Source organism: Diabrotica undecimpunctata, chromosome 8 (genome assembly GCF_040954645.1).
Source record: "Diabrotica undecimpunctata isolate CICGRU chromosome 8, icDiaUnde3, whole genome shotgun sequence".
Classification (NCBI taxonomy): domain Eukaryota; kingdom Metazoa; phylum Arthropoda; class Insecta; order Coleoptera; family Chrysomelidae; genus Diabrotica; species Diabrotica undecimpunctata.
The window spans coordinates 140,104,879-140,129,465 of NC_092810.1; the positions used below are offsets into that span (position 1 = coordinate 140,104,879).

General features: G+C 32.8%; 1 protein-coding gene across 1 annotated transcript in view; it reads right to left on the reverse strand.

The window, feature by feature from the left end:
* Ubr3 (Ubr3 ubiquitin ligase) overlaps positions 1–24,587 on the reverse strand; it is a 94,905-nt gene that overhangs the window by 6,963 nt on the left and 63,355 nt on the right. Inside the window, exons 12-26 of the mRNA XM_072541183.1 lie at positions 23,813–24,056; positions 23,438–23,603; positions 21,419–21,546; positions 19,014–19,179; positions 16,033–16,235; positions 13,939–14,172; positions 13,574–13,879; positions 11,776–11,943; positions 11,260–11,405; positions 10,978–11,143; positions 10,685–10,925; positions 7,449–7,664; positions 7,020–7,282; positions 2,469–2,822; positions 1,003–1,274 (exon numbers count right to left, since the gene is read on the reverse strand). Of these exons, the coding sequence (XP_072397284.1) occupies positions 1,003–1,274; positions 2,469–2,822; positions 7,020–7,282; positions 7,449–7,664; positions 10,685–10,925; positions 10,978–11,143; positions 11,260–11,405; positions 11,776–11,943; positions 13,574–13,879; positions 13,939–14,172; positions 16,033–16,235; positions 19,014–19,179; positions 21,419–21,546; positions 23,438–23,603; positions 23,813–24,056 (3,273 nt within the window). The remainder of the gene's footprint in view (positions 1–1,002; positions 1,275–2,468; positions 2,823–7,019; positions 7,283–7,448; positions 7,665–10,684; positions 10,926–10,977; positions 11,144–11,259; positions 11,406–11,775; positions 11,944–13,573; positions 13,880–13,938; positions 14,173–16,032; positions 16,236–19,013; positions 19,180–21,418; positions 21,547–23,437; positions 23,604–23,812; positions 24,057–24,587) is intronic.

The following is a 24,587-nucleotide window of genomic DNA, read 5'->3' on the forward strand; positions in this document are numbered from 1 at the left end:
GCGGAATAGCAGAATGTATTCAGGATTTCGAACGTGTTCAACAGCAAGTGTAAAGTGGGTGTAAAATTTAAATTTATAAAAATTTGCTCCAAATAACGCCTATAGAAGAGCTGGAGAACGTTATACTGCCTGTACTTTGTCACAGTTGGTTACCTGTATCAATAATGGTTTTGGGGGTACACACAAATCTCGTCCTGACTGGAAGAACTCATTATCAACAGAAAAATATAAATGGAGCAATTAAAGCAATTTCCTGCTGAATGCAAAATAATGCTGTAACCCATGCAGTAGATTGAAGAGGTTGGTATTCCAAAATTGGTTTAACCTGCTCAAACGTTGCGTGTGCGATTTATACCGTTTTTAGTAATTTTCTCATAACCGGAAGTGAGTATTTCCGTTTTGACAATTTTTGCCGTAATAATTTGTAAATGATAATCGGAATCAAGTTTTTTCAAGCTAAAAATGGGCAAATAGAAGGATTGACGGACGGACTGATGGACGGACGGACGGACTGACGGGCGGATGGACATAATCTATAATCTATAGGATCGTAATTTTATTTTCGTATGATTATTTCGATTCAATTAACTGGTCAGAGTAGCAGTCGATGAAGGATATTTGTGTTGTATATGATTGAGTATAAGAAGGCGTGGAGGACCTCTAGTGTATAGTCGATTTAGAACGACTAAATGTAAAGCGACTGTACTAGGAAAATGACTATCGGTGGTTTGTCGTTTGCTTTCAAGAGAGATGACTTTGGAATCGTTTTTGGTTTTATTTTTGTATTGGAAATACAACCAACATCATTCGGTACCATAAAAAGATACACTCGGTTATAAGCTATCCAGGCAGGCCATATAAAAATGATATAAAATAACATAAATTGTTATACACTTGATAAGTATTTAGTTTTTTCTTGCTACTATTACTCAAATTGTTTATATTTAGAATTATTTGTTGATAAATCTGCAAACAATTTAATTTTACGTTATTTTTACTTACTTTAAATCTCTGTCCTCCTCTTCGAAATCATCTAAATACAAGGAACCCCATAGGCACGCACGGTGCCCCCTAATAACTATAATGTAAGTTGAAGTAACGACTAGAAAGATGCCAGTACCGGCTCCGCATTCGGCTGCGTGTGCTACGGCCTCGCAAACATTTTGTTGTTTGCAACAGTTTTGCTTGAGACATACTATCGTTCCGCACAACAAACATATGCTGGTTTCTTGAGCTACCGATTGGCATTGCCTGCAAGGTCGTTCGTGATAATACTGTAAAAGAAAATTATGATTAATTTTTAAGCATAATGGTAATATGGACAAAATCAAAATATTAAAGTAGTATAATTATATAAGTAGGTACATATAATAATTATCCAAAATTAAGGTTTAAAATTTTCGATTTACCAATGGGAAGATAGGGCATTTTCAATTCGTCTATTTTTACGGGAATGTTTGTCAAAAACAAAATGAAAATTGTTTTCTTAAAGAAAAATGGTTTGATATTTTTACAAACCTGAAATGGAGTTTTTAAAGTGAAAACTGTTTTCATATCATTGCAATGTACTGGGCAGTTTTAGTGTTTATAATTTAGCTTTTTTTTTGGATTTTCGCAAAAAATTCCATTTTTTCCAAATAAATCGAAAACTATTAGAGATACGCAAAATTTGTTAGAGTACAAAATTGTAGGTTTTGATTTTCTAAAAATTTTGTACTATACAAAATTGTATGTATCTCCCCTAGTTTTCGATTGATTTCAAAAAAAAACCAATTTTTTTGTAAAAATACAAAAATCCCTCTCACCTCAAACTCAATTTTTTCAAAACTAAACATTTTAAACCAATCAAACTTCTAGAACATACTACAAATATATTAATAAAGTTAATTGTAAAGGGGTAACGATTATTTTTAATTAGGGTAGTAATAAGGCGATGATTTTCACGTATTTTGTAGCTGAAAAAAATAATGACCAACCTTATTTTTGTCACAACTCCCTTGGGATTGGTGCTAAAGACTTATAAAAAAATATAAAGACTTTTTCAGGCACTTCAAAAAGATGACTATGAATTTTCCACAAAAATTTATAGTAATCTTTCATATTTCATATTTCACAATGGAACTTCCAATTTTGGCGTTTGACTAAGAAGAACCAACTTTCAATAAGCTATTTATATGCTTGTATTGGAGCTGCAGATGCAGACATCATAAACTCACCATTCTTTCTGTTTTTTTTAAGCTACATTTTTATAAGAATGATTTTTTTGATAAAATACATACTTGAGTAACTCGAAAAAAAAAAAATAATAATTTGAAAAGTGTGTTTTTTTTTTTCAAATCGGTGCAGGATAAAAAATTTACGTTTATTGACTGGATTAATACGTTAGATTGACAATTAAAATAAATGTCAAAAAGAAAAATAATATAGACTCAAACCTTTCTCAATTTTATTGTACTAATAACACTTACCGTAAATATTTTTTCATATTCCCTAGGTAATTGCAATAACCTAGGAGGATACCACAATATATGTTGTTCTGCTAACAATCCTTTGGCGGCCAGTTGACTTTTTCCAACGAATACTCCCAACTGCTCACACCAAGCTCTCGGAGTTTTCGTTTCTAGTCCCATATCCATAGACCACGTTAGAGCTACGGAAGCATTAAACCAGCCCCAATCCATAGATTCGGTAACAAGTTCGAGATAGTAAACTAATCGGACGAATTCGTTGTTTGCTTCAAAAATATCTGGGAGGGGCTGTTGATAAAGGTGATGTTTGAGGAGAGCGGCGATGCGGAGGAACGGCAGACATAACTTTTGCACCTTATAGTAAGAAAACAGGTTTGGTTTAATTTGATATTACAATATAAAACATGTAAATAGTAAAATTATATTTGATACATTACAATAACAATAAAAGGATGCAGTAAGGAATCTGAAAATGTACAGTTGTCAGTCTGTGGCCTGACTTCAAGGCATATTAGCAGGCATATCCACTTGTTCGACACTCAGCTAAACCGCGCAATGCATATGATAACAGGCACAATCATGTCCACTCCCACAATTTGGTTACCCACCCTTAGTAACATAGCTCCACCCAAGCTACGCCACCACCACGCTAATTATGGATACTCGTCAAGTTCTAGTCCACAACGACATTCCGATATCCTTGGAAACCATGTTACCTGTCCTCAAATCCGATCAAGCACTAAATCATGCCAATTATGACTTAAATTCCCGATGGAGAGAAGAGTGAAAAAGTAAAATAGATCCGTACTAGCATAGTTTACTGAACAAACAGATTTGGACAACTGTTAATCATATCAAAACAAACTGCGGAAAATGCACCTACTCCTGCTACAGCTAGGGTAAACTTCCCTCGGCTTCCTGTAATTGTGTCGCTGCGAGACTGTCGGTCAAGCACACAGTACAAAACTGCTCAAGTAGAGCAAACACAAGCCACCCTAAAGACTTCTTAATGGCAAAGAGCCAATGGAATATATAAAAAAACTGGATATCTGTTTTGTAACTCAAATAATTTATATATTGTATAAGTAAATAAACTCGACGATTCTGCAAGTGACAACAGTAGTTCGTAATAAACTTCAAATAATTGGGGAATTACAAGTTAGAAAATTCAACAGAGTTCAAAAATAAGTGTTAAAAGTTAAGTGCATATAGGTGATGGTAGTTAATAAAGGAAATACCATCAGACAAATAAGATAGAACTATCCTAATAATTTTAACAGGTTTTGAGTAAATAAATAATTGTGTGAAAGATTAAAAAACTGGTTTTGGCGAATGTTTTAAGTTCGAGGGGTCGACCCACTTAAACATTCTTAGGCGTTTTTTTTTGGTTTTTTTGGCACATAAGAAAGTAATTAGTGCCGACAAGAAATTAAATATCAAAATAAAAACCACATAATTTTATTACAAAAATCCAGATCCGGCCTTAAAATAAATTAGATTAAAGTTAAGATTAGACTTAAATTAAATTAAAATAATAAATAATAATTGTTATTGTAATAAAAAAGTTTAATTAATATAGGAAAATGAATAGAAGTGACAAATGAACACGAAGCGAAATAGATACAGATGAAGAAACGAAACGCAAGAGAAGAGACCAGGATGAATATTTTAGAAGAAGTAAAATGACGAAGCGTACACCTTCTAAAAGTGACACGGAGAGAAAGGAAGAGAAAGAGGATGTCATGATTAAAATGATGTAACAACTAATGGAAAAAAATGTAGAAATGATGTATGAAATAAAGCAAATAAGAAAAAAACAAATGGAAAACAATAAACAACTACAAGAGATAAAGGAGGAAAACATAATTAAAAAACGACGTGATACAATTACAAGACAGAATGGAAAGTAAAAAGAAAAGTATAATTATATCGGGTTTAAAACTAGATACAAATGATGATAAGAAACTAAAAGAAAGGATGGAAACATTCATATCACAAGAACTGCAGGCACAAATAAAACTGAGGAACGCAACAAAAATATTAGAAACAGTCTATGCCATAGAAACAGAAACTTTCACGAATAAAATTGACATACTAAATAGGAAAAGTAAGTTGAAGTATCATAAAGATCGCATCTACATAAATAATGATCTGACAGCAAAAGAAAAAGAAATACAGAAAGAAATAGTTAAAATAGCAAAGGAAGAAAAAAGTAGAGAAAACAGACAAAAATAGGCTATACAAAGTTGTTCGTGAATGGGAAAGGATCAATATGGGATGAAGAAAAACAACAACTAAAAGAAAATACAAAAAAAAAAAAAAATTGCCAAAAACTAGTAAAAGAAAAACAACCGGAGAGATATGATACCGAAACAGCAAGGCAAAGGAATATGATCATGGAAAACGGAAAAATAAACACAAAAGAAAGGCAAGAAACCAAGGATATAATAAAAATTGGGACTTGGAATGTGAGAGGTACTTATGAGCAGGGAGCTTTAAGAAACTTGGACCAAATTATGGAAAAATATACAATAGATATCCTTGCCCTGCAAGAACCGAAACAACTGGGAAATGAAATAATAAAAATAGAAAAGAGCACACTGTTTAAAAATGGGGGAACCAAGAGATATTTTGGAGTGGGATTCATAATGTCGAAGAGGGTAAACAAAGAAGTTGTAAATTTTCAACCAATATCAGACAGAATATGTTACTTGAGAGTAAGAGGAAAGTATAGGAAGATAAGTATCATTAATGTACATGCGTCCACTGAAGATACAGACTTAGAAACCAGAACAGAGTTCTACGAAAAGCTAAGCACCCTAATAGGAAATATACAGAAATAAGATATAAAGATAATTATTGGTGACATGAATGCGAATGTCGGAAAAGAGGAAATATATAGAAGAATAACAGGGGGACGAAATTTACATAAGGAATCAAATGAAAACGGGAAAAAGTTAATAGAATTTATTACAGAGAACAAAATGAAGATAGCTAGCACAAGGTTTGATCACAAAGACATTCATAAGGTAACATGGACTTCTCCCGATGGAAAAATAAAAAATCAGCTAGATCATGACCTAATTGAAAGCAAAGGTGATAAGGCAATAATCGATTGCAGGAGTTACAGGGGGGTAGATACCAATAGTGACCATACACTAATGATAGCAAAACTAAAACAAGAACTACCAATAATACCAAAATTTGTTACTTAATCTGATTAAATTACCAATTAGAGCGCCTTCAAGAGAAGCAGGTTGTAAACAGACTAGAGGAAGGGAAGAAATAAATAAAAAACTAGAGAATCCAGTCAAACAGGATATAGATGAACAATGGCAGACCATACAGACAGCCATGTTGGAAGCAGCGGAAAAGTGTTTGGAAAGAGAGCATATAAAAAGACAGCAAGACTGGTTCGATGAAGAATGTAGGAATGTTTTGGCAAGAAGAAACAAGGGCAAAACTACAAAGAGATAAAGAAAATACCCAAAATGCGATCGAAAACTATGTGGCAAGAAGAAGGGAAGTGAAAAGAATTTGCAGAAAAAAGAAAAGAGAACAGCTAAAAAAGCAATTGAAAAACATAGAACAAGCCCACATAAACAAAGAGGTAAAGACTTTCTAACAAGAAATTAAGAAATCCAGAGAAACTACAAAGAATAATCCACAGTATTGCAGAAACAAAGGCTTACTTTTAGGTGAAATAACAGAAAAATTAAACAGATGGGCGGAATATTTCGAAGATCTATTAAATACAGACCAATAAGAGGAACTTGGGGGAAATGAGAATTGGCAAGAAGCTGAAGAAGGGACGTGCGAGGAACTAACTCTGAAAGAAGTCAAAGAAATAATAAGAGACCTAAAAAATAACAAAAGTGCAGGAGAAAGTGGTATCCCAGCCGCGATTTTTAAGGAAGGTGGTGAAAGGTTGAAGGAAAGGATATTTCACTTGACACTAATAATTTGGCAAAAGGAAGAAATGCCGAAACAATAGTATAGTGCTCTTATTTCTCCCATCTATAAAAAAGGAGACAAAACGGAGTGCGAAAACTTTAGAGGTATAGCACTATTAGAAGTAGTCTATAAAATGCTTGCAAAAATTATTAGGAAAAGATTAATAAAATATGATAAAGTGATTGGAGAATACCAGGGAGGTTTTAGATCAGGAAGAACAACTACTAATCAAATAAAAAACTCATTCCTTTTAACCCTACGATTTCTATAGCATCGATCATATAATGGATTTCGCTATCTATAGAGTGAGAGTCGATAAGTTGGACAGACGCAAGTGGACATTTGACCAGTGAAAAACCACATTGAATTTACCCGTAAGTCCAACCCTAGTTTAACTTAAACCTATAAACTTTTGATTGTTTAATGCAACCATTTATAATTTGATTATTTTGTGCACCTACGAAATATATTCATTTATCTCACCAGAGCTATCAAAAGGGGGTATCGTAGATATTAATTTGATTATCTCTGAATAGACCAATGCTTAATTTATTACATATTACAACTATGTTTCTGAAATTTTAAAGATTCTCTTACCTGCAGTTCTAATCCAACCATATTAACTTTTATTATATTTTTATCAATACAACTTTCGGTATCATCGTTTTCCATATACAGATCAGTCTGTCCTAGACATTCGTTGATAAGTCCTAATGCGTCAGTAAGATTATTAACATGTTCGGTATTTGCTCCGGTAGCGGCTTTAGTTCTCTCGAGCCCCGTTAATCCACACGACACTTGTGCCACTACTTGATAATATAATAAATTATAAATCATCTGTACAGTCGTGGTAAAGTACGCTAAAAATGATTTTGTGTTAATAAATTGCATAAAAATAATAAAACTAATTTTTATCTTTGTGTTTACTAATATGATCTTGGCCTAAATCTTTTCACCAACTATAATATTGCATTAGCTTAATGCATTAAGTGACACATAATGTTTATAATCATATTATTTACTTACTTTGATCCAAAGGCATAGGTAACAGTAAAATATACTGCAACAATAAAGCTATAGGATCTCTAAGTAAAAGAGGCACTTCTCTTTCAACACGTGCTAAAGAAGTGACTGGAACTTTGGCTTGCATTCCACACAATTGTTGGAAACTCATCCACGCTGGCCACATAGCTAAAACTCGTGCAACTCTCGCATGGACAGCTAAGACGTGAAGTAGAGGAACTAAAAAAAAAAAGTATTATCTTTATTAAAAATCTCAAAGCATTTACAAAAACGGTCCGCCCAACCGGACAATGGCACTACCATGGAGTAAATTATACAAACGACAATACTGACAAAACTTTTAGTTTTATGGAGGATTTTGTAGGACGATTGTTTATGATTTTAATAAGGTTGTAATTCTAAATAAATATCTACATTTTAAAAGAAAATTATAGTTATTTGAGAGTCAAATTTATTTGAACTAAAAGACTAATAAAATGGACCCATCCTGAAGACTTTGTGAAAATGGACACTTCACTGTGTAGTCACAAACCTTAGACGAGGATTAGAATCTGAAACAATGATTAATTGGGAAGCTCTGCATTAGCTACCAAGAGAAATGCAAGCAATAAGGTAGGTAAAGACGAAGTCCAAGCTGTTCCATAATCATCTCGAAATGACAAAGAAATTAAATTGGTAACTGATTTTCTTTGAATCTCTAACGATAAGTGGAATGCAAGGTACCATATTTAGTACGTTATTTATGGAAATGGCGGTTATTTGGAAGGATTTCATGTTCAATAATACAAAATACATCCACAAACTCCAAAAACTAGTTTAATGTTCAGTAATCCGATTTTTGAAGTTTCTTTTTGTCTGACCTATGTATATTTTTGGGCATCTAAGTGATTATACATACTCCTAAACTTCAGCATCGAAAATAAGAGTCTCGATAACAAAAATTTATTTTTTTTAAGTTATCGAGTAAATTACAAGGAACAACCATAAATATATTCTTTGTTAAGACGATATCAAATCTCTTTATATTTTCTAATTTGAAAAACACGATCAAGTTTCATCAACTTCAGAACTTTATGGAGAAAAGATATTGGGGGGATACAGATCAGAATACACTTTTCAGAATTGACAAATTGGCTCTGAGATATCTTAACTTAAAAGTGCAAAAACTAGTTTTGGTTTTATATAGACCCATAATACAGTCTCATCCCACCTTTTAAATGACGTTGAGTTTACTCAGATCTCTTCTTTTTTGCTCAGATATCGCATTTTAAAATTTCTTAGTTTTAAAAAACCTACAAACCATATGATTATAATCCAAATTTAACCTATATTCGGACCCAGACTTCAGAATGTATTATTTAAAAGTATTTTTGTTGCTGGATACGAATCTGAGCTCCAAATTGCCAAGTTAGCTCTGGTTTCAGCAATAGATGCAGGGACTGCTTTGCGTCAGTTTTCTCTGTCGCAGTGGGGGGAACGGACTGGTATTGTAACGATCAGTCGATCTTGTATTATATGTCTATGGGTTTTGGTTCTGGTTTTTGGTTGTTTTTGAGGTTATGTAGCATCGTAATATAATTTTTATCCCAGAAACTGTAAAAACAATCTTAAAGTATATGTGTCAATATTTTAAATGACATTAAGTTTACACAGAGAGCTTCTTTTTTCGTTGAGATACCGCATTTTAAAGTTTCTATAAACCATGTGATTACGACTATATAGTATAGGGGAAAATCTAAATTTATAAATCCCAAACTCATAAAACCTTTTTTCAACAACCTCAAACCTGACAACCCAAATCAAATAACAATAAATCGAACAATCTCAAATATGCACACCCCAAATCCAAAATTGCTTATTATACCATATCAAAATAAAATCACATACAGTAATTATGTTTATGGATCGAAAAAAAAAAAAACAACTATATCCCTATCAACCCCTACAAATCACTCCGACTGTTTTTGTAGGCCCTGATATTAGAAAGATAATGAAAGATAACAATTTTGAGAAAACTATAACCTCCTCCTCCTAAGTGCCTTCTCTGTTGAGGTTGGCGATCAATATGGCAAATTTCTCTCTATTCTGGGCTTGATGAATTAATTCATTTCCTTTTGTGTGGGTCCAATCTCTGATGTTTCGTAGCCAAGATTTTTTCTTTCGTCCTATGCCCCTTTTACCTTCAATCTTGCCTTCTAAGACTATGACACTTCCAGATAAAACAAAAGAGAAAACAAAATAAACTTTCTGTTTTCTCAATTTTCATTTAAATTATTCCCCAGAAAATGTAGGTGCATTCAGCGAAGACATGGGAAAGCGACTTCACCAAGACTTCAATCAGAAAGAGTCATTTTCAAGGTCGTTGGAAGACACTCAAACGACCGTTTGAAATTAAGCGAGATACATTCTACAAAAAAAAAAGGAAATCATAATTTATACCCATTCTTATTATTAACCCATACCCATTTTAAAGAGAAAGATTTATTTTAGCATAGAAAAAATTAACGGGCCTGCATAACCTCAAAAATAGCCAAAAACTAATATTTTTGCACTTTTAGGTTAGGATATCTCTGAAACCAGACTGAATTCGGCGATTTGGAATTCAGATTCGTATTCAGCGCACCAAAAACCTTTGGCAAAGTATACTGTTTTCTGGGTCTTACGCTTGTCGGCCTATGTAATTAATTGAACGGAATGACATTCGTGTTCATGACTACGTCGTAAGTATTTAGACATTATTAAATACTACAGAAGTGAAAGTAAGCCAATTGTATATCATGAATGTGTTGCTTGTGTGAGTCCATTTCAAATAGGTAAAAGAAATTAATTAGACTTACTCACAATCAATTTAATTTTACTATCCAAAAACGACCGGTTTCGCTTTCTAAAATTTGCAAAGCATCTTCAGGTCAAACGGTTACAAAGTAAATTAAATGCTGAAATTATAAAAAGCCCATATTAGGGTGCTGTCTTATAAAGATATAGATCAAAAAGTTATAGCAATTATGCCAATATTGGCATAATTACCAACCTTTTTATTTAAATAAATTGCATTTTGTCTCTTTTGTAGATAGATCATAAGAATATTTTGGAACGCCACTGCTTTGTTAGGTTACGCATTACCTACTGTTCCGAGAAATTCTTGCCACTGCATTTGAAACAAGCAATACGTATAATAGTTTCGAATTAGTGAATTCTGCAAATTGAATATATAATATTGAGTTAAAATGTTAGCATACCTATACAATCTCTTTTGGGTAGAAGGGTGGATCCGCTTGAAAACTGAACGAGTGATCCTCCTCTCTGAATCAATTCTACTTCTAGATTTGTTCGCGCTATCGAGGTAACAAATAGAAGCAAACTCTGTAGATTATGAATTATAGGTTTCTCGTTTTTAAATTTTAACCTAGCCTTTAATTGGGTACTGTTCGACATATCTTCCATAACTTTCCCTATCGCTTCCGCCATTTTCATTGTATTCTAAAAATATTTATTTAAAAAAAATACGTAAAAAAATCACTGTAGTACTTACTGGTTTTCTATCATTCTCTATTAAAAGATTATAAAGTTCTTCTAAAATGTGAGACATGTTTCCGTTCGGCCTTGAGCGTACCATTTGAGTTTTATCGCCTAACTGCGACGATAGTGGCAAAAACGAGTTAGCTAGTTGTCTACACAAAGGACACAAATACTCTCCCCTAAAAATGAATTAATTTTATCTCAAATGCTTTAATTTAACCCTAATGATTAGACTGTAGTTCTTAAAAATCACTCAAAGTGGCCAAACAATCTCTTGTTTTAATGATATACTTACTTTTCTGGAGACAGTGTAAGTTGTCTTTGTTGCGTTCGTAACGATGATAAATAAGAATTTAAACAGTACAGGTGAAGATGGTGCCCACAAGTCTGAACGTGTACACCACCATCCCATCCTTGATTTACAGAAAGAAACCATGATTGCTAAAAAAAATGTGACTGTTTATTTATAATATATACCTAAGTGTATTTATATTTTGTAGAATCTTATTTAAAATAAATAAAATCGTTACTTTATTATTATTATTTATTATTATTATTATATATATATATATATATATATATATATATATATATATATATATATATATATATATCAATATTCTTCATTTCATCTGACTTTTACAAATTCGTCAAAGAATTTTACTTGCAGATATTGCATGAATATTTTCTTATATAATATTGTATAAATTGATAATTTATCTACCAATTGATAATTTTATATTAAAAAATATAAAAACAGATCTATCGCATGGTTTAGCCTTTTCACATTTTCATTAACACTCATACTTACTGGATCAAAATGTCTATCAAGTTCATCAATTCTCCTATCACACTCTGCTCCGAGTGAAGTACCCCTATCGTCTTTGTAGAAAAACGATGACTGTTCCTCTTCGCAGGTTGGTAGAACTGACCTTTCTGGTTGATCGTGCCTTCGCATATGAGCAATAATACTTGTAGCCTGTAAATGGTAAACAATGAAATTTTCTAAAACAATAATATATCATCTAAAGTTACTTTATAACTAGTACATCATTATCATACATTAAGACCATGGAATAAATGTAGAGTAGTTATTGAATTCAGCAAGCTCCTAAATCAATCATTCTTCTTCTTCTTTACGTGCCATCTCCGCGACGAAGGTTGGCAATCATCACTGCTATTCTAACTTTTGACACTACAGCCCAAAAGAGTTCAGTTGAGCTGCATCCAAATCATTCTCTGAGGTTTCTCAGCCAGGAGATTTTTCTTCTACCTATGCCGCGCTTTCTTTTCCTATCTTTCCCTGCATTATTAGTTTTAGGAATTCATATCTGTCACCACGTGTTATATGAACCAGATATTGTAATTTTCTTATTTTGATGGAATCCAGTATCTCCCTGCTGTTCTCTATTCTTCTTAGTACGTCTTCATTGGTTATTCTGTCTGTCCAGATTATCAGCATTCTTCGATATGTCTACATTTCAAATGCTTCCAATTTATTGAGACATTCTTTATTTAAAGTCCATGTCTCCATACGTCTAGCCTTTTCTATTATAACTCTAATTTCTTTGGTATAATCGTTTGTTTCATTAATGTTTGACCCTAAATAGTTATAATTCTTAACTCGTTCTATCGTCTCCTTATTTATATGTAGATTGATATATCTTAACATTTTTCTTTGATATAACCATGAATTTTGTTTTCTTTATGTTTAGTGACAGACCAAATTCTTCACTCGCTGCAACAACCTTATCTAAAATTCTTTGTAGATCTGTAATATTTTCTGCTATTAGTATTGTATCATCAGTATATCTGATTTCACGTATGAGTAGGCCATTCACTTTTATGCCTGCTACTTTATCTTCTAATGCTTTTTTGAATATTTCCTCTGAGTATGCATTAAACAGTGATGGCGACAAGACACAGCCCTGTCTTTTGATTTTTATTTTATTAGTTTTTAAATTATTTATTCTTATGACAGCTTCTTGTTCATAATAAAGATTATTTATTATTCTTATATCCCGTGTGTCGATGTTCTTTGTTCTCAGTAGTTTTAATAACGGATTATGTTTCACTGTATCGAATGCCTTGTTATAATCTAGGAAGCAGACATAGATGTCTTGGTTTACATCGAAACATCTCTGTATTAGCACATTTATTACATATAATGCTTCTCTGGTTCCTTGAGCATTTCAAAATCTGAACTGAGTTTGTCCAATGTCTTGTTCTAACTTTTTATATAAATCAATTATTAAAGTTGTCCATTTTCATAAAGTTCTGAGTTCTGGCTGAGCATAAGTTGATTAAATAGCTAAATTTTTTATTTCGTCATGCTCGCAGGATACTCAGATACAATTTTAATAATTTGCCTGCTCTCCCGTTCACTCTTGGACGCACGGTGGAGCAATAAAGTTCATTGATTCAGCCTGGTTTGGTAAATTTTTTAGGTTAGGTTAGGTTAGGTAGGTAGGTTAAGTAGTTTTTCTTCGATAATCTCTCTAACTCATTACAAGCCAAGTTGGAAAATACGCCCAAATTACTGACAGTAATTCTAATGACTCTTATAGGTACATGGTCACTAATAGAAAACGTAGTTATGCAATACAAACCTGAATTAAAACCACTAGACCCATCGGTTGTTCTTCAGTACTTGGAGAACTTTGATTACAAATGACACAATCATACTCCTGCTGCTTCGCTACTTCTTCCTCCTCCTCCTCCTCTTCTTCTTCAGCTGCATCGTCACACTCCATAGCTTTTTCCATGAACTGTTTTTGTTTGTTGGCAAATTCCTGCATCAGTTTCTGTTGACGTTCTTTAGCACGCTTTCGGCGTTCCTCCCTTTCGCGGTTCTCTCTTTGTTTCTTTGCCTCTTCGCGTTCCTCTTTGGATGGCCAAAGTTTCAACCGAGCCTCCTACAATAATAATCATATTGTGAAACCAAAACCATGAAAATTAAAACGTTTTAAAATACCTGAATATAATTTTTACAGTTTTCATCTAACGATGAAATTTTCTTTAACAGCCTTGCAATGTAGAATATTCCATCACCGACAGAAATGTCCGTTGAGTCAACTGAAGATGAAGAACCTTCTTCATCATCCGGGTTATAACTATCAGGTACACCGCTAAGTTGAGAATGTAACCTCAACAACAAGGAAATTAAGCTTTCGTTTACTTTTACTACTGGTGGGAAATTACTCGTTACCTAAAAAATATTGATTGTTTGATTAGTTCTTTTTTTGGAAAAGACACCGATCAACGATGACAATTTTTGAAGTTATACTTCTATACGCACGGTCGGCGTTGGAAATTTGCATGAGAGTGAATCTGTGAAACCATTACATATGTAAGATAATGAGTAAGAGAGATACAGAAGATATATTTTCTCTCTCTTCCTCTCTCGAGAATAAAAATGTTCCTTTTTTATATATATTTAATATTATATATTATTATATATATAATATTATATACAATATAATATGTATTAATATTATTATTTATGTGATATGTTTTGTATTATTTAAAATTAAACGTTTATAATTATTTTAGGCTTTTGTATTTCAAAATAATCACTGTTTTACCGAGAACTGTCAATTTAGAAATCCGTTTAGAATCCCAATAATTATGAATTTCCTTTTTTATTGTTGAAATATTTAAAAACCTCACGTTAATCTTATTAAATATATGCAATATACGCAAAAAACACAAATTTTAAAATAAAATGAAAATTTACAACTTAATCCGAGTTGTTGGTTTTTTATTTTTATCTTCGTAAGTAAGTTAATTGGCAGTTTTAAATACTTATGAATATTACATTTTAATTTATATTGTATTATTATATTGAATTATGTTGCAGTGTATTTATTGTATTGTAATTTTTATATTAATAACAAAATAAACAATGAATTTTACTGCAGAGTATGTGTAAAATTTTTTTTTGCATTCAACTCCTTTTATTATACATATATAAAAATAAAAATATATATTTTCGTTAAAATATTGATACAATCCTTCATTTACTATACTCCTATTACAGGTCAAATGTTTATATACAGCAAACGATGCACCATATACCTATATAACTAATTCTTTTTCTCTTTCTGCTCTCTCTTACCTATAGCGTTACATATGTAATAATTGTGCAGATTGACTCCCATATAAATTTGTAACGGAAAACGCGTGTATAGAAGTTTAACTTCTGCCGGCAGTCCCACTGAACTGCCACACCCGTTTTTTTTACATAAAGATGCCTTATTCTTATGTTCTTCATGACACGATAATATGGTTAAAATATAATTGAAAAATTAGGTGTAATGGATCTATACATTTCTGTTGACAGCTGATGATTTATTTACTGTCAAAGTGTCAACCTAAACTCACGTTTTCGGTACATCTGCTCAGTACCGTCTCTAATCGCGATTGTAAAAACCCTGTTGACAGGTTTTTTATACTTGTGGTTTATTTTTAATAAAAGAAAACAAAAAAAATTACTGACTTGGTGAAAAAGGTTTTCTATCATCCTTTAGAACTGAACTTGATGATCAGGATAAATTTTTATAGATCTATGAGAGGGTCTCTAAAACCTGGTGAGAAGAACATTCTAGGCAAAACCTTGCAAATCCAAAAATGTGCTCCTACCACATCTACATATAAAGTTAGGCTTTATGAAACAGTTGTGATACAAAAAAAAACTAAAGTCAGATTTAGATTTAGCACATAAGAATCTACAAAAAAAGTCAGCTATTTATGCAAAGTTTTTTTATGATTTGTTGTTATCTTCTCCCAAATGTTAGGGCATTTATTGTATACAAACCTATTTATTTTATTTATTAAAACGAATTTTTTTATAATTTCTGTAACAATTTCTGTAAATAATTGGTGTACCAATAATGCTTTTCTATAAAATTTGTTTTCTAACAATTGGTGGAGCTCAACAGTTACAATACCAATAAAATACATTTACCGGTGATGTACTTAAGAATTTGATAGTTATGTGGAGTAAATAATATATAGATTATCTTATCATTTACGAAAAATACTTTTTATATGCCGCGAAAAAACTTACCCTTAAAGGTGTATTCGATCGCGACTTCCTGTGTCCTTGGGAAGTCGTAGGAACCAATTCTGTACCAGTTCTACTACTAGAACTTGAGGCGCCAGGAGTTTTAGTAGTTTTTCTGACAGTTCTACCAACTTCGTTGCCCGCGAGTATAACTGGTCTCGCATCCGGTGGTGGTAATGCGGGTGTTTCTGTCGGACTCGGAGTTCCTAAAATCAAAACACAAAAAATAATAACCATTGACAACATTTTGCGCACAGTGTTGCCATATTATAGGAATAGTAGAAATGTAGGAAATTATAAAATAACGAAAATGTAACTATTTATAAATTTATTATTTATAATTCATTCATGGCAATAATTGCAACAACAAAAATAGTGAATTATAAAAGAATTTATATTATTAAATTTAAATAATTAATTTATCAGGGCCTGCCGCCCTTAACTCGGATAGTAACTTAAAATTTTATCTTTGCAAAGTTCACAAGACATTTGATGGTCTTAATCTTAAGGCTTCTGAAAGCAAATCTCGATTTTACCCAAGCTACTCTTACTATAGAGCATTCTATTCTTCCTATTAATTACTATGTCACAAATTTAACCCAATTCTATACAGTCCACCAGAGCCCTAAACAATTATACAGTCAAATTCCCAGTAAAAGAAACATCAGGTAAAATCGTCATCCCAAGACAAGAAGTCGAAGGTGCCATCCTAAGAGAAACTCTCTCCGTCGCATGTAATCAACTTGCCTGGACCGAGCTAGTCAATAACACCGATGAATATATTTAAGTAGCAATAATTGATTCCATCAAAAGTCAACCAATACATCTAAGAGATGTCGATCCTTTCCTAAGAACCGATCATTTTAATTAAAAAGGAGAATCTCGCCGAAGACGAAAGTGCAGGAAGTTTGCATCATGCATATTTCATCATTCAGACAGTCAGTTAACATTTACTAACCAAATAAAACACCATATACGAACAAGAGATGAAGTTCCGGTTTAAACCAAGTCAAATCGGTATCCACACATCCATAAGGATGATCGATTAAGAAATCATCAAATGTAATCAATTGCCCTGGTCATCCCCAATGTGGGTCATTCCAAAGAAACCAGATGCCCCAAGAAAAATGAAGTAGCGAATAGTTGTCGACTACAGGAAGGTAGAAGGAAGAAAACCATCGATGATATATATCCAATTCCAAATATAACAGACATTCTGGACAAACTAGGACGCTGCCAATACTTTTCCACCCAGATGCATTTAGCGTTGCATTTAACATTGAAAATGGCCACTATGAATACCTGAGAATGCCATTCGGACTCAAAAATGCACTCTCAACATTCCAGAGAGTAATGGAGAACGTACTAAAAAGACTTACAGGCGAAATATATCTAGTCTACATGGACATTTTCAACCTCTCTTTAGGAATATATGGTAAATCTTAAGAAGATTTTTGAGAAATTAAGGGAAACAAGATTTAAAATACAAGTTGACAAATGTGAATTTCTTAAGAAAAACTAATGATTATCCTAATATAAAAATTACCACTAATACGTTATGCAAGCAACACTATTGTTTATAAATACTAAAATAATTAACTAAAAACGCCTAAACAGGTTTTTAAAAACTAAGTACGTTTTTTATAGATATATTACTTGTAGATGGAATAGTACAAGTATCTATTATTCTGTAAGTTTCAGCATGCCAGATAAAATTCATTCAAACCGATAACATTTTTATTGTAATCTGCGAAAGTATTGTACAAAATAATTGATATGGCAACCCTGTTAGTATGATGATTCGCTTGAAGCGTTTCGAGGTCGAAAGTAATGCAATCTATCGATGATAAATACTACCAACGTTTGAGATGGAGCCATCTCTCTAGTATACGATTTGAAGGCGGCAGTTTAAGGTATAATTCTTGTTTAACGAGATTTTTCATATGTTTAGGAAAAAATATTCAACGTTTTATTGCAAATATTTTCCACTTTTACAGTTTTATACATGTTGTTATTAAAATTTTTTCCGGTTTCTTACCAGTAGCTTTATTGTAAGCCGGAACATATTATTTTTTCCCATTGTGACAAAACTGTAAATTCAAAAAGTTTCAAAAAATTCATAAGTATTTCTTAGGGTTATATCTTTATGTTGTAAGAAAATTAACAAAATTGTATGTCTGGTTTTCCCGCTTTATACTTGGAAAAAAGTAGTTTTTTAGAGTTTTTTCGAAAACGAAAACATGAAGTTTGCTCAAAATTTGTCAAAATACTTCTAGTTGTCAGATATACCTTCTCATTTTTTTTCAAATTTTTTGAATTTGTAGTTTTTCTTTTGGGGGGTGCAGATCAACCTTAAACTAACTATAATTTGGCAGAATATTTATAATAACTAAAAAGTACGCAATTATAAATTATCTCTATATTCTAGTTTAATCACCATATGGTTTGATGGTTTTCTAAAATTGAGTGTGTAAACTTCTTCTACCCGCCTTCTTTTAACAGCCTTACAGTTGTGATAAACTGATGAAATCACACTGTAGCTAACGCTTGAACTGTTGTGTATTTACTGTAAGAATGAAAAAGGCACTATAAAATGCTATATATTTATTGTATTTAACAGCGACACAATTTTACTTGTCTTCAGTTCTGAACGTGAACTCAGAATCTCTTCTATGCTCACTGAATTTAGACTGAATTTGGGGGAGATTGGCGCTTACACACACACAATGCCAATTTTCAACTTTGAATTTGTAGATACCTGCAAATGTTTGATGACAGGTATGTGTCTTGAAATCGCGGTAACTAGCTGGTATTTTAAAAAATTCAAATACAGATAATCTTTCATAGCAGGATAATTTTTTCACAAACACAATCAAAATTCTCGAATAAGATTCTCTTCTTTTCAAATAATATTTAATATATATCCACTAGATGACATGAAATTCCGAATGAAACAGTTTCCGAAAGAAGCAAAACACACTTACCGACTTCCGTTACTGAAGGGGTCGTTTCCCGCACTGCCAAACTCATTATGCGATCAACTTCCATAGGAGTAGTTGAAGGCAATGCAATCATAAGTCTAGGTGTCGTCGGAGGTGTTTCAACGACGGGTGAAATAGTTTCCATTGCTTGAGGTCTAAATACCATGACCTAAAAAAAATATACTCATAAAGTCAGAAAGTAAACTACAGTGGTATGTTAGGATGTTCCAAGGTGAAAGAAAGCCGACAAAAATATAGCGCAAGCAGGTCATGTAGCAAAAATTCGTTTACACGATTAAATATCTGGTACTGCTTATTAGTATACAAACATTTCTTTGCGAAATGTCATCCCTGAGGGTTCGAAAAAGAAATCCAAGACCACGAATCATCCTCCATCACGACAAGTTCGCAAACAGCTGGCAATACAATTTAATTTTTGATGCAAAAAAGTCGAATCGATAAGAATGTCCTCCTCGCAGTATCGTCCTACTTTACACGATTTTTTTTACTTTTCTGGAAATTACCGACTGAATACGAGGTCATAATTGTTCCAATCGTCAGAAAATGCAGTCGACACCTTTAATGTACTATTACAATCTACCATGCTTAAAAATGAAATGCTTATTTATTATATTATGACAATTCAACTTTTTTTATATTATTATACAACTTGTAAAGATTATAATTTTTCCATTATTTCTGTATTTTAAAGATGGCGCCAAAAATCTTTGCTCCATGGCGGAGCAGTAATAAAAAAAATATCAAAATAACGGAAATTTTAAAAAATTGTCAAAACATTGACTTTTTTCGACTTTTTTCAGTTACAAAACCACAACAAACAAAAATACATCAAGGTTTATTAAAATCTACCGACTAGATCCGGAGATTAACTGTCCACCAGTTTTAAAAACGTAGTTTTAAGAAAAAATTCGTTTAAAGTTTTTTTTTTTCTTTCCAAACCGATTCTATAGAAACAGAACTGAGAATCAATGAGAAAGCAGTCTATGACTGACAAATGAGTGAACACCTGTGACGAGCCGAGAGCGCGCTACGGTAAATGCGGTATATCCTCAGATTGGCTTCGAATTTACATATAATATTGTAAAGAGTTATTTCTGAAGGTGAAAGGAATCTAAAAATGTAAAAAAATAAATTTTGGTTCTAGACGGTAATAGTACCTTAAACGCAATTTTGACTGTACCAAAAAACAGGTGGAAAAACTGTTTCCAGAGTTAATTCCAAATAATGCAAAAGAGCATTAATTTTCGTGTAGTATACTGTGGGCGGAACGCAACAAAGTAACTTTGATGTGGATGCCAGGTCACAAGAGAATTGCAGGAAATGAGTAAGATGACAGCCTCGCAAAAAAGGCCATTTCAGGGTTCAGAACCATTGTGTGGACTATCGAAAAGCCACATAAGAGAGGTACTAGGGACTTAAGAATTCAACTAAGATTACATTGGTCTAACATACCAGGAGAAAGACAAGCAAAAAGGCTGATAAAAGTGTCGCCTACTGCAACAATGAGTCGCCTTCTCGAAATGAGTAAAAAAGATATCAAATTGGTCACTGGCCTTCTCACTGGTCACAGCCCTCTAAGATATCATCTCAAAAAAATGGGCAAATCAGATAGCGAGAACTGTGCTTTCTTTGACAACGAAATCGAAACGGTAGGACATATAATGTGCAACTGCGTAGAACTGTTTTGCAAACGACTAAAATTTCTAGAAGAGGTCAGTCTAGCGCCCTCTGACATAGGAAACAAATCACCTAGGAAGCTAATCAACTTCATCAGAAGTATTAGCATCCTAGTTCAACGAGATTAAGGTATTCACAAATGATATTCGACCTCTATAGGTCGAAGTGGAGTGCGGCTGCATGTCCTTATGACCTCACATAATCTTATCAAATACTGCTGAAAATTATAAATTATATAAAAAAAGAAAATTATATTTTGACTTATATTTTATATGATTCTTGTAAAAGGACTTCTAAGTAACAAGACTATAATTGAAATGGAAGCACAGGGTTAGGTTAGGTTAAGTTAGGCGTTGGTCTATTGGTGTTGGTTACTTGTAGGGTAGGTCTAGCAGGTTCCATGAGGGTTGTAAAACCCTGTAAGTATTGTATCTGTCATTTTCATGGCATAAAATCTTTGTTATCATTAAAAACGGCATTTTATTGGTCTCTTGGAAAATTTACTTAAAAGAACTTACGCAGTTTTGCACGTTACGCTGCGATATGCTCCAAGAAAATTAGCATTGAAGAATTAAAACTGCCATCCTAAGACATTTATTTAACAATAATTGAAAATACTGAACAAGCATAACACATAAAAAACTTTTAAATTTATTTCTTGTCCCCTTTTCTGACATCCTAGTATCACATAATTCAAATTGTCGGCTTACCTCACGACTTTCAGATTGCTCTTGTCCCTCACCATCCCAATTATTATTTGAAGATGCTTGGTCAAGCATTAACATTGTGTCTCCAATATCTGCAGCATCTATTTCTGTACTATCCCAATCCAGATCACCTAAAACGCAATATATTCAATATTTAGTATAAGAATATAATATATAATAAAAGAGTTTGTTTATTTGATTATTTTCGAAATACAACTGAACTGACTAATCATTTCGCATGTTTTTCATGATTGCTATAAACACCTCAGTGAGAGTAGTGACTTACTAAATGAACATAGACTAAATTTAAATAAGTTTTCCAACGCAGCAAATGCCGAATATTCTATAATACTTCTCACAGTTTATATACCTAGAGCTTGTAGACTTCCTGCTGAGCAAAGATCGTCTACAAAGCTGCATGAAGAGTTGAAAATACCCGAAGGAAAGAGAAGGATATATAGAATTGCAAAAGCAAGGGACAAGTCATCAAATGACGTGACTCACTTGTAGCATATTAAGAGTGCGGATGAGTGTTTAAGATCCGATGTTGAAATAAAGAAAAGATGGTATCAGTACTTTATGAGTGCTAAATGAAGAACAGCAGAGGAGAGACAAAGGACGCGGGACTCTAAATTGTAATGATCCAAAGAACCTACATATTTCATAAATTTTTATTTAATTCAAAACGTAATTTTTATGCGCTCCTTGTATAACTTATTGCGTTTTAAAAAAATGTTCTGGACATTAAGATTGTTTTGGTCGATCGACTGTTGAAGGGATGACGCAAGCAACTTGTAGAACCTTTTTTCTATTGGTCGGATTTATAATCATACGAGTCCGCCTTTGACTTAATTTTGACTGGGAAGTTTTCGGCATAACCGCATCCTTTCTGTTTCTAGCCACAGAACGAATCACATGTATTGCTTTCACGGATAATTCTGCCAGGTGTGTCGTAATAATTTTTGTTTGTAATAAGTTATGTTCCACCGGTTTTAATATGGATAGGGCATTAACAACTTCTTTCACTTCTTTACAGATGGAAAAAATTGTGATCTGAAACCCCAATTCGTTTAATAACAACGTTTTTATTTACTTATTCAGCTACAAACCAGCAAGGCCGTTTTTCCTTTTTTCTTGGTTTACTAGTTGAAATAGAGATGAAGCAGAAGTTGTTGTTTCCACTAAATACAAGTTATAGCACGGCATTTTATAAATAAAATACTATGCCCTTTGTTGTTCATTGTCAGGTGTGGTTTTAGACAAAATACACATTGTTAATAAGTGTTACAAATTTGTCAAAAACAAATTAAAGTATACATATATGGACTGAAATCTGAGGCTTAAACGACCAAAGAGTTACCTAATCTGTTTCCGGGTTTGGAGTGTGCCTCTTTGGACGAGCCGTATGAGACTTGATCTCAACGATTTGCTACGCTTATACGTAGCCTCTCCAGTAGCACGGTAGACTGTTGGTGACGGTAACTCAAGCGCTGAACTTACCCAGACTCGAAAAAAGAATGAACCGGGGGATTCACAGTAACTCACAGTAACTGAAATTCCTACTCATCAACGTATTCAAAACTGAAATGTGAATCAACTTTTGACCTTCATCTCTGGATACCTTCACTATTTAAGCTATGTATAAATTTCTCCCTGGGCCTCTTATTTTCGTTTATGAGTGCGTTGAGTCTAAGTTACAAACTAAATTAATATTATTGGTAAAAGGCAACGAGGTCGTTTTAAAGCATTTGGAACTATCCTTACTATAGGCCTTCAATGTTAAAATTCGGTCTAATAGTATTTTTAACATTACATTTTAAATTTATTGTTATTTCTAGTTGCTTACTGCTTGGTTGATTAAATATGCTAAGTAATTTTTTATTGGGTTTCTATGGTCTTAACTCTTACTTTTATGGTATAGCAGTTACTTTAGTAAATTTTAAAGAAAAGCACAATTAATTACTTCATAATTTGTTTTGACCACATACTATAATACTACGGTAAAATTAAAAAAATACTTACTATCTGAGCTATACGTTATAAGCGAAAAATCTGGTTCTGGGTGTATAATTACTTGTCCTATCACAGTTTTGAGATTATCAAATACGGAATCGGCTGTGAACCAACTAGCTAAATCCATATCACTGACTTGAGATTGAGGAGGTGCTGTTGAGCACATTTTTGAGTCCTAAAAATATGAGATAAGTATTTTTAATGTAATCTTTTAGTGTTTCTATAACTATAGTACAAGACTGTACTAAGCGGTTTCACCATCACTTTGCTTTTAGTACAATAAAATAAAAAATATTGTAATATCGTTATTCAAGAATAGCTTTAAAATAATAACGGAAGACATATTATGAAAAATCAGAATTTCAAAAGTTCTAAGTATGTTACCTCTTTATTGTCTTCGTGTGCTGCTATCAGAACTGCTTGTTCTAATAGGAACACAACTAAAGCCATCACATGTTCCGAAACATGGCCTCTAACGGCTTTGAATAAAATAATTAAAGCTGCAGCATGGAATACTCTTGATTTTAAAATCTGGCGGGGGTCATCGTAGGCTTCTGCTACTTCGGTTGGGGTCCTAAACGGTGGCCAGAGACTGCAACCTGGTTTTAGCTTATTAGCATGTCTAGCACTAAAACAAATATGTGTTGATGAATATGGTGTCTATTATAAATATTCACTAATATGTGATATAAACTTGTTATGTACAAGTTTAGAATCATTTGAATGGAAAATACAGTAATTTACACCATTCCCTGCTTAACTTGCAACCAGAAATATATAGGACAAACCAATCGACGAATCTCCGCTAGATTAGATGAACACATACTATTACAACACATCGCATAATAACAGATCGCATGAAGAATAATGAAGTTTACAAAACAGTGAGAGATAGAACAAATGACGCAATGTAAGAACTCAAAAAAGGTACTGGGACAACTTCTCGGTGGAAATGGAACAAGATCTACACGCATATCAGAAGAAGATCTGAAACATAATACAAAAGAAAAAGAAACTAGTCAACGAGGAAGTAGTGATAAACGCTATAAAAGGAAGCATGGGGACAAAATTACTAAGTATCTTGACGTTCAAATCGTGCGATTTGTTTGGCCTGCTCGCAGTCCAGATTTAGATCCTATTTGGAATGAAATAGGGAGAC